This window comes from Danaus plexippus (assembly GCF_018135715.1).
Source record: "Danaus plexippus chromosome 16 unlocalized genomic scaffold, MEX_DaPlex mxdp_23, whole genome shotgun sequence".
Taxonomy (NCBI): Eukaryota; Metazoa; Arthropoda; class Insecta; order Lepidoptera; family Nymphalidae; genus Danaus; species Danaus plexippus.
This window is the reverse complement of record NW_026869851.1, coordinates 3,282,712-3,294,783: the sequence shown is the minus strand read 5'-3', so window position 1 is coordinate 3,294,783 and position 12,072 is coordinate 3,282,712. Positions and strand designations below refer to the sequence as shown.

The 12,072-nt window shown below is 29.8% G+C and overlaps 1 protein-coding gene across 2 annotated transcripts in view; it reads left to right on the top strand.

Moving 5' to 3' along the window:
• Window positions 1-2,352: 2,352 nt before the first annotated feature.
• LOC116771716 (phospholipid phosphatase 2-like) overlaps window positions 2,353-12,072 on the top strand; it is a 36,381-nt gene continuing 26,661 nt past the window's right edge. Inside the window, exon 1 of one of the 2 annotated variants that reach the window (XM_032663644.2) lies at window positions 2,353-2,614. In XM_032663644.2, coding sequence (XP_032519535.1) covers window positions 2,489-2,614 — 126 coding nt within the window. In that variant the 5' untranslated portion in view covers window positions 2,353-2,488. Of the gene's footprint in view, window positions 2,615-11,199; window positions 11,430-12,072 lie in introns of those variants that run through there. The other variant, XM_032663645.2, reaches the window with a different exon arrangement.

The window sequence follows — 12,072 nt, the reverse complement described above, 5'->3', positions numbered from 1 at the left end:
TGACATTTGTTTTGTTCACTTTTACGCGGGAAAGTTTTTGTCGACACGATTTGTGTCTTTGTAACTTGAATTTAACTTATAAAAAGTGTGTTAGTCTGAGACCGTATTTAGTTTGTTCTAGTTAAGGTTTTATTTGTATAATATCTGTTACTCGTGTTACTTGTGACAATCAGCTGATATTTTAATGCTTAAGTTCATTGAATGAATTGTTGTGAACACATTGAACCTGCAACGCGAACATGCCTCGGAACGTGCATTTATTGAGTCACCGTGTCGCAACTCACCTTGCACAATAATCAGCCTGTACTTATTTATTCATATTTTTTAATATGTAAACTTCACACACTGGAACTAAGTGTAATATTTTATCAGTAGCCTTACTACTTAAAGTAATAAAGATAGATAGTTTCGGTCATGGATATACCAACGTTGATAGTATCTTATGCGAAGATTTTTCTAGAAAAACTCTGTGTATGAGAGTACCTACATAAGCATTTTATATTTGTATCGAATTCCTTTGTTCGTTATAATTTAATTAAATTAATTTTGGTTCTAATAACGGAAATTTTTATATATTTTTTTAATAGAATTATCGTAGTTATTCGTTTGACTTTGTTTTTAAATAAACTTCCCTGTGTAACGCTATCATCAAATGACCCGCATACATTCGTTCAACTTATGGGGGTGATAGATTAATTAGTGGTGTTGCACCACGAGATAACGCTGTGCCGGAAAAATTAAGCTGAGAATAAAAATTATGTGATGTTTAGTTAAATTTTATATATATTTCATCATAGTGTTATATGTGAAACAAACTGTATATAGGGTGTTCGTCTGTTATGTTAGACACAATTAATGAAAAAAAATATATGTCTATCGTCTAAAATAAACATAAAAAAAAATTTCATTATTTAAGTTCGGATACACAATTCAACAAGTACAACGACTGATTTACAAGTGCATATGTCTACTTGGTTATAATATTTATTTCTTTGGGATATTCTCGTTTCGGTCTTATTCGACTACTAACGACGAAGAAGAGAGAAGGAGATCATTTTGTATCATTATCTAATAGAATTATTAAAATCATAGGTCACTTATGAAGCACTTGGTATTCTATAAGAATAACCTTCATGCAAACTCATAAATGTTAATACGTTCGTTACAAATTATTTGCCAGCAATGCATCTGCCGATCGCTCTTTACTCCGAATGTTTTCAGTACAACATATTCTCATCAACGGGATCTGAGGATTTGATCTCCAGAATATCAAGTTCGTTAATCTTACATGATAAAAAAAATCTTTTAAATTATATATATATCAATTATTACGTAATCCGTCTTCATATTACATAATATTATGCCACTGTGTTTGAATATAATTCGTATTTATCTTTAAGAAAAATCATTTAAAGCATTGTTTATAAGTTATTTTGTTTTATTAAATCGTATACAAATATTCAAATAACCTTACACAAGTGAATAGACTTCGTCTTAATATCCATTTTATTTTAGAAGTGTATTTCATCTAGAATTGTCAAGCAAATTAAATAACAAGCATACAGAGTTCAGTTGAAAGTATTTAAACCAAATATTCTGTGTATATAAGACGTAATTATCATATAATTAAAATTTGGTTAAAAATGAGCTCATATAGTTAATAATTTTATTAATGAATTCATCTAAATTATGCAATTATCGTTATTAAAATTAATATTACTTAACCTTATAATTATCGATCATTTATAAGGTACCTTACCATTATCATTGTATATCATTTTTAATTCCCTTTTCGAGTACGCTGTTTATTCAAAATACCATAGTTACGTTCTAATATAAAAGCAATGTTGATATAAATACGTGACTCAAAATACGGAATGAAAAATTGATCGACGTAAATAGGATTTGAATCTACGACCTCCCGAATGTCGCGTTACAGACCCTTAACGAAATGAACCATCGCGTCTGGAATAGTTAAACATTCTACCAGTGAGCCTGCTTATGTATAACTTCGTCTATCAATTTGAAGGTCTTCAAAGAAAGATTTTATAGGCTTTTATTGAGTGCAGTATGTAGGTAAATATAGAAAAAATCTTGTTCTCATGAAAAAAAAGGTAAATATAAAAAAAAAGTAGTAAATCGATTCCTGTTCGCTTCGATGAAATTTTATATCTATATTTTATAACTCATAAATTATATATAAATTTCTTGAAGAAATACCTATTCGATACAATAATACATATATGATTGGTTGGCTTAAATATGTAGCCTGGTGTCTTTAAGTTTGTATGAAGCAGGCTCTACCTGGCGTGAGTCATAAAACCACGTTTTGCACGTAATGACCCAAACCTTCGGCTGTCATTCTGGTGAGTTTTGTTTGCGCGTGCGCACGCGTTGTATACTCTACATATAGAGCGATCAATTTTATTCTCTACCCAGTTAATGTGATGTGCTAATTAATAGATATATTGTGTTCTGTGTGTGAAAAATGGTGCGTACATATAGGGTTGTCAGTTGTTTCAAAATGCCGAAGAGATCGAAGGTAGTTCCAACCCCGACAGGGGAAGGGGTGTTTACAATAGACATGTCATCTACATCTACTTTAGATATAGCTGTAAGTATATAGAAATGATTAATAAAGCACATACTAAGTAAATACACATGTGATAGTCAGACATGTTACTTTGAGAATAGATAAAATGTTTACATAAGGTTCAATATCGTCTGACGTTAATTAAAGACGCGGTTAAAAATAACGGTTAATTAAAGAGTATTTTAACGGTCGGCTGTAGTTATCAATTACATTGTTAGAGTCTAAAACTTGTTTTGATAAGACAATTTCCAATATTTGTTTAAATAAAGATATATATGTTTTACGCCTGTGTGTTTGTACGTTATCGTGCCAATAGCAGAATTAATCGCTAGTGTTGTCTAAAATAGCCAGCGAGAGAGAAAGTTGACCTGAGACTAAGTAAAATAAGTACTTATATAACAAATACCTAACTTAGATTTTATATTCGCTTTTAAAACCAAGTTATTCATATATATATATATATATATATATTATAATTATATTATTTTTCACGAGTGTTAATATATGCACATAAGCAGACATAGACCAGCAGCTCAACAAGGTCAGCTACGTTGCTTAAACATCCACATTTTTACAAATATTTGTTTTATTATAATATATTTTCTCTTATCTAAAGTGTACCAAGGAATGTTTTATAAAATATATATATCTTTACTTAATTTACTGAACTTTGCTACATTAAGGTTGCTTTCATCTGAAGGTATTTTTATTATTTTGTATTGACAAGAATAATCTTAGTGTCACTAACTCAATGTGACACGGTCATTGATAAGGTTATCTCACTAAATCTCATTAACACGAATATGTAAATTGATTATGGAATTAAATAAACATAAAAGCAAATCAAGGATCCTTTATAGATTTGACTTTAAGACATTATTATAGATCAAATTCGATGCGAAGCGATGTGAAGCTAGTATTTTTTTATTCGTTATAAAAAGTATATATTTATCTCAAGGTGATAGAACAGGTTTATGAGGTTTAATCGTGAAAAAAAGTTCGTGATCCGTTCAAACCATCACGATGATGCTTCGTGGTACACGAACGTAGAACATGAATGAGTGAAGTAATTTATGTCAAAAGAATTTTATTCTTCACTTATGGTTTACCTAGAAGTTTATTATAGGCAGAACAATATAAAAATAATAATATACAAAACAGTCACTTACAAGAAGTTTTCAACTTTATACTACACGAGAGAGTTGCAAAATTATAGTATTAACGTAAATTATTTAATGATCAATAACGAGACAGAAGGTGTTTAGGTGACCTTGAAAAACTTGTGATAAGCGTACTATACACATAATATTTTCATTCATAAATCTACGATAGTATCAACGTTGGGATCTGAATGTAAAAACGTTAAACTGTCCGTGTGAAGTTTGGCAATGACACTCGTTATACGTTTACGGCTATCGTAACTCCAACAAAGCGTTCGGCATGTATACACTTTTTTATTTTCAGGTTAGCCGTAACAAACAAGTAGACTGATATTTTGAAAGTTATAAGAATTTCAACCGTAACTTATGCCACACAAAGTTTAGTATAGCAAAATGACGTTAGAGTTTTATATATAGTTATCATTATAAGGAAAATTATTTGTATAAAACACATTTAGTTATTGGAAAACAATATTGAAACATAAATTATAACATTTTCTTTATTTATATATAAAGCATGTATATCTTTATTGTTTTTTCTTACATTCATAACAATATTATCACAATTATGTCATAGTATATACATACATATATGTGTCTATTTCAATATAACTATTTTCTAGCTTATTAACATACATTAAATAGATTTATTGTATATTTTTATTAGTTATTTTTTCACATGTGTATCCCTCTACACAGTTTTAAAAACATCGTAAAAAAAAATAATTATCATAGATATAATTTTAATTAAGATTTATCCAATAGTCATCATGTAAATACATTTGTATGTTAAGAAAAATGTTTTATCACGTAAATGCGGTTGAATGAAAATTTCAGTCCAGCCGCGAAGTGTTATTTTTTTGTCACATTATATCCAGCTCACTTCTTGTTTAACCTTAATATAAACCAAGTTCGTTAACCCTTGAAATATTCCTTTGTATTTAACTTAAGCCCTGACGGATCTGGATACCGCGAATATTTCTCAGACCTCTCAAGTATTTCTCAACACAAAGGTATTCTCAGTAAAATCTGTGGAATTCGTTGTATCTCACGGAACAAGCGATAAGCGACTGTATTGCAATCAATAAGATTATCTGTTATTTCACCTTACAAGCAGGTAGCCATGAGATAAATCCATACCAATATGATATTTAATAGTGAGGAATAAGGTTGGTTTTCTATTAATTTTGATAATAACTATAAATTGTTATTTTCTAGAAAAAAAAGTGATGCTTCTTTTCAACTATGTTCATTTAAAAGGGCTTCGTAATAAAGGAGGTACTATTAAAGTTATATTTATAGTTTTTAACAGGAAGTTTTAAAAATTAACGACATTTTATGAATAAAAATAAAATATAGTTTAGAAGTTAAATGAGAATTACTGAAGTAATTTAGTTTTTTTACGAAAACATAATAAAAGACATATCTTACAAATGACACGTTTTAAGAATTGTATCGACACTAAGCCTTAAAATAAGAACTATTCAAAGGTATTTATATGAACTTATAAAGAAAAAAACTATTTCTTGGTAACCCGTTTGAAATGAAATTAAGACGAATTACATAGTGACTAAAGTTAAGAAGTAATTTATCTAAATAACATAAATTTTTTTCATTTAATTATAATACAAATGATAGCAAGTCGTGGTGGCCTGGAGGTTAAAGGGCCGCCTCTCATGCGCGAGGACGCGGGCTCGAAACCTGGCAAGTACCAATGTGATTTTTCATAGTCATATGTACTTTCTAACAGTATTTAGACGCCACTGACGGACGGTGAAGGAAAACATAGTGAGGAAACCTGGTCTTATAATTTCTAATTATAAGATTGAAATTGCCAACCCGTCTTGAGCAAGCGTGGTGTCTAATTCTCATACCTCCATGTGAGAAGAGGCCTTTGCTCAGCTGTGGGCTCCGATAGGCTGATGATGATGATGACAAATGATAGCAAGGCCGTGGGAAGTAACTAAGATATAGAATAAGAAGTCGAGGAGAAGGAATTTCTTATAGACAATCGTATCACGAATTAGATTTCACTATAGAAATACATTTTAAGGAACCCTTTACTAAACTTACTATAAGTGGAAACGAACAAAGTGTTAGTCAATAGTATGAAGGTACGTTTTTAAGTAACTAAATGTAAATTACCTTAAACCTTTAATATCACGTTGCTGTTTATACGTGTCAGCCATTAAATATATGAGATATATAGCCGGAATAATTTTTCATATATATTTTCTCATTGAAAGCCTTGTATTTTAATCTCTTAAAACTTAATTTCGTTAATAGGAAAACTCCATGTACACTCAGTATTGCATACTTTTCATAACTGCATCAATTTACTAATTGTAAGATAATTTTTAACATCACATAACAGTGGAAACAAGCCATTATTTTTATCTATCCATAATTAAAAATTAAATCAGTCCATGAATTAAAATTGTTTTGCAAGTAAACAGAACTTAGCTCACTAGTGATGAGTGACGACCATGTTAAAGTGTGCTTATCACAAGTCTCAAATCACTACAAACGCAGCGTGAACAGTTCTTCACACATTAATTTTCTCGTATATTAATGACTTAGCTCATTGAATGTCAAACGGGAAACGCTTCGTTTCGTGACGATGTTAACTTAAGCTAAATAATTTGTTCTCAATAAATAAATTCATTACCTAATATGTTTTCTATCTTTTAATCTAAAAAAAATGCTTCTAGCCACTGTTTATGTTATTTTATTATGTCGTTCTGATCGTATTTTCGTTCTCAACAATGGCATACACAGGATATAGCTACACAACAGCACGAGTCACGGCTGGTTCGTCAGTTTGTTTAGCATTTTAAACAGAAGTCGTTGTATTCAGTGAACCACTTTATGAGCACGATTTAAACGATGAGTCGTATTACACTGACAGATTATATTAATATAATATGACAAAATATATTAGAAAATTTCTTCATGATAAGTTAATTTTGACAGCTATTTTGCTTTATGAGTTGCTCTTATAACCTCTATGTTTTGTTGAGAAAATATTCTTCAATGCGATATTGTTGAAAATAATTAATAATATATACATTGGGTTGTATTCGGTAATAGTGTGTGGTTTTATCATTATATATGAATATTGTAGGTAATTGTAGGTACATACTTTTTGTTATATATGAATATTGTAGGCACATACTTTTTATAATGCAAGTATTGAAACATAGCAGTAAGTAGCCAAGATACTTAAGATCATGTTACTTAATAGTTAGATTTGTGTGTATATAAAACATACATATTTTAATATGAATTAATAAGGACAAATTAAATAAACTCTTGTAAAATAAGCGTTATTTGTAAGGTTCAAAGTTTGTTAAACAGCTAGCACTAATTATTTAATAGAATAACATTATTTTTATAATGTCAATGTGAAATTTCGTTTAAGGACGAAAAAAAAAACGCGGTAAATGCTTCCAGATAATATGCATACTCCAAGTCTGAGTTACACTACACACGTCACGTTTCCCGTTTTTCATTCGATAACCCACATTAATGTATGTATTATTATGTGACGATTTTTATGAAAGAAAAAAAATGCTTGTTACGTAAAGTAACGATGGTAACTCGGAATATGCATCCGTATTTAAGAGACGAAACCTCTTAGCATTCCATGGATTCACCGTGCGGGTGCCGGGTCCATCGCGTTGCAGGGAGAGGAGCTGCAACAGTGCCTGGAACTCGCGACCCAGGTGTAGGTTTAAGGGGCCCCTAACTAACACGCGTTACTCGCACACCTCCACTGTCCAAGTTCCTCTCCCTACCTAACCATATTTGAAAAGAACCTACTAGAGCTGCCTTCGAAGTACGTTCCAAGAACGAATTGATGTGAGTTCTGGACAGGCCCAAGTCTTTTAGTAGGTTGTAGAGAGATTTAGCCGTTATACCTCTCGCTCCCACTTCTACCGCCAATACTACCAATATAATTTAAAAAAAATATTGTAAATTAAACGATATTATATAGCAAAAATTCAGTTTTATAAAATGAGCACATAGACATGGTATTTTTTATGCATTTACTTCTATAGCTACTAGAGGCTTCTTATTACCTATAAACGCGTGATATCATTTTTATTGTATTATAATAGAATATTAATAAATCCAAAATAAAACACCTTTTATAGTCATGACTCACAAACTGTCGGTGTTGTAGTAACCGTAAGTCTTATTTTCTAATGTATATCTCACTATATACGTTGCCTCGATGTTTATCGATGGAAAAATAATATTTTTTTACGCCACACCGTTAGGCACGAGATCGCATGCGGTTGATTGCGATTTTTTTTTTCATTCCACATAAAACTCCAGCGATAACTTAGAAAAACGTGACTTATCAGTCGAATGAATGAACGAATGGAAATTACATGCTATCAGGTAGGTATATTAATAAAGATATTCTATTTACACAGTGACTTTTAAACTTTATCAAAGTCAATAATGGATAGTAAATAAACGACACGTGTAATTTGTTTAATACACCCTGTATATACATACATATGCGTATATGTGAGTGTGTGTTTCATTTCCATATGTTGTGTGTTACATCCTGTACATAATAAATATATTAAAATTCATTCCTATATAGAAATAATGAATGTGATAACAAAACAAAATAATATAATGTGTAATAATATGCAATTACTCAAACATATAATTTAAAAGAGACCATATGTTCCAGATTTGTTTTTCAATGTTTGAAATTCCTGCCAGTAATGTCTTTCAAAATGGCTGTTGCCAGTATTTATAGTTTTAATACAAGTCGAAAGTAAATATTGCCACAATAAAATTACAATGCCTCAGTATTAAAATTAATTATAATATATGTAATCAGTCATAAAAATAATTCTAAGTACACAGTAACACAGTTTCAGTTATAGATAAAAATTTCTTAACATGTCGTATAGGACACGCCGACCTGTGATTTTCGAGACATACATATGACTTTCTCAACACTATTTATTTAATTCTAATATACTTATAACTATTATTAATGGATATTTTAACTAATTACTAACTATCAATTAATATAAACAACGACTGTATAGTAATTTATATAATTTTATTTCTATATACCTAACTTGACTGATTCATTGTGGGAAATACTTCTATGTAAGTACCTCGTTTATATAGTAACAAAGATAGTTTAGTGTGACTAATATATTGAATAAATATGTACGAGCGAAATAATTTAATTTTTATTATATAAATGTATTGTAAATAAAATGACATGTACTATGCATTTTATCTAGATTTAATTTTACACTGCTAACTATGTCAGACAGTCGACTTTGTATCATTAAATCTCGCAATGACATATAAAGTTTTATAGCTATAAATACAGGAAATTTATAAAATTGTATAATCAAAGTAAACACAAATATTATCATTATTGTAATGGTTTTTATTAAATATAACACGTTTATAATATTATATATCTACATCATAAATATTAATTTATTTTCATCTGTTAAATAAACTATACAACATTTTTAATCTGTATTCAGTTGGCACTTTATTATTAGGTTATAAATCAACGCTTGATTGTTATTATCTGTATGTCAAATTGACTCGTACTACTCCATGACAGGTGACAGGTGCGTTCTAAAACCAATTTATATGTTAATTTCGTCATAAATCATAGGGTTTTGTTATTTTTTTATTACGTTATAAAATATAATCCTTTTTTAGAACCTCCTTGAATGACCCTAGTTTGTACTGTATTAGACTCTAATATTATCGCTAAAATATAACAATGAATTTAATAAAACCTATACATATATTCAACTAGGTACCAGCCCCGGCTTCGCACATGCTCTTTACAAAAAATACATTTAATTTTGAGAATTATTAAACTTATATTATGATAACTTTGAAATGGTACGCCCGATTTAAATGATTTAAAAACTAATTTACAGATAGTGATGTAGGCTTGAAAACGAAGTAATTTATTTTGATACGACTTAATACCGAATTTATGTAAATAGCTTTCCAATAAACGCTTTGGGAATGGCAATTTTTAAAAGTTGTAAAATTAATATATTATATTATCCTTAAGATATAGACATATGCCACCGTGGACTTTTTTGTAGACCTATATAAGATACACAATTCCACCATATATTATTTTGTTATATATTAAAGGCTTTAGGCAGCGTTTTCGTTAAAAGCTCTCAGACGGCTCATGTTTTCCCGACAGCTTCAACAAATATCGTTAATATACATACAAGTAAATACAAAAACTTAAAAAAATTATATACTTAAACCTTCCTCGAGAATCTCGCTATTGAGTGGTGATAATTGTTTGATAATCGGTGCAGTAGTTTTTCCGTTTATCGCGAACAGACAGACAGACGCTGCGAGGAACTTTGTTTTATTATATGTATTGATGATGATTGATTGATAAGACGCCATGATATAATTTACATATTCACTGAATATGTAGTGGACACCACGATAATTTATAGATTCAATATTATATTACCAGTACGTACACTTAATTAGTATGGTTTATAGCTGACTGATATAAATTATTTATTGGGTAGCGAGATAATGTAGCGGCATCTAGCGGTGGGTAAGCGTAGCGATAAACAAGCGCCATCTGTCGGCGAGTAGATGTAAGTTAAAACAATAACAAACGAAAGCAGAAGCCGTTTTTCTATATAAAGTTAATATAATAAAATATAATGAAAAAGAAAATTTATTGATCGGATTAATTGTGTGTGTTAAAGGAATAGAGAATAAAATATACTATTAGTTATTAATTTTACGATCGTTATCTATTAAAAAGAATCTGCGCTTCAATTAAATCAGAACGGGTCGGATCGGTGGCGGCGTGAGAAATTGAGTGTAGACGCCAATTACGATATAATCTTATAACATAATAAGCATCGGCCATTTATTATAAAACGCTATTAGATATATCGTTTGTCGAAAGTTATAATAATTTTATTGATAGGAACGAAGTTTTAGTTTTCAAACAAATTATGTATTGACGAAGGTTTTCAAACTTTTGATCTCGTTTTAATACGAATGTCTGGGAAAGTTGTGACTTGTTGAACAGCTTCACATTCATTTGTTTTTATTTTTATCAAATCGCGGAGTCACGCAGTCATCTGTCCGGACTAATCTCACTAACGGCTGTTTAATGTACTGTCAACTGAATGTTAAGTTAAAAGGTATAGATAAAAGTTCATTGTAGTTCGTTTTCTTAAGTGGATAAAATAACCATAACAATATAGCAATAAAGCTTAAAATTTGATCGTAGATATAAAGTAATTCATAATAAAAGTTATTACCTATTAGCTAGCTAGTACTGATGCGAGTGTTACCAAACCATCGCATCGTGTAGCGGCACGAACGCACCAATTGTAACAGCACTGCTAACTAACTCAGTGTGAATCCGAAGAGCGCGGAGTCCACGCGCCGACTGAGCGGGAGCGCGCGAAACAGAATTACTTCACCGATTTGAATTTCGAATTCGATTTTAATATTTTACGTTCAGCCGGTTTAATTTTTATTTTAACCTATAAATACCGTATTGGTTTTAATATCCGCTGCATTTATTTATTAAATCTGTGATTGTGTTTTTTTTTTTGTTTTTCAAATATGTTTTAAATTGTGTTACTCGACTAAAGTTATTTTGGGTAAGTTGTTCATAGTATTCAATATTGAATGTCGCACTTTAATGACAAATATTTAATTTTAATATTATTTGTATAAATTAAAACGTAAAAAAAAAATTACGGCGAGAATCCAAATTTCGTTGTAATGTTTTATATTCTTATTTCAAATTATAAATAGTTGATTATATTAATTCCGTTATATATATTAAAATTATCTTCCATGTAAAACATATTATTTATTTAAACTAAAAACATTAATCCAATTTAAACAAGCTTTGTTATTAGCGAACTAGGAAACCGTGTTAGTCGTATTTGACATAGAAGTGCAATGTACTGTTAGATCGCACGCAATCAATTATGAAATAATAAAAAATAATTAATAAAAAAAAGACAGAACTTCATCACTTTGAAGTATTTATATAGATAAAAAGATATTTCCAAAAAAATATTTCGTTTTTCCTTTGTAATAAATATAAAACCTTTTTATGCGTTTTAAAAATAAATGAGTCAAATGAGCTAGGTTCTGCTCAATGAACCTAGAACGCCCTTTGAGACGAAGGTCGCTTTAAAAATTAAAATAGCGATTAATAATGATAAGTATACAAAGCATAAAGCATTAGGTGTAAAGATAAGTTTTTAATTGTATGTCAAACGTCCATTGTTA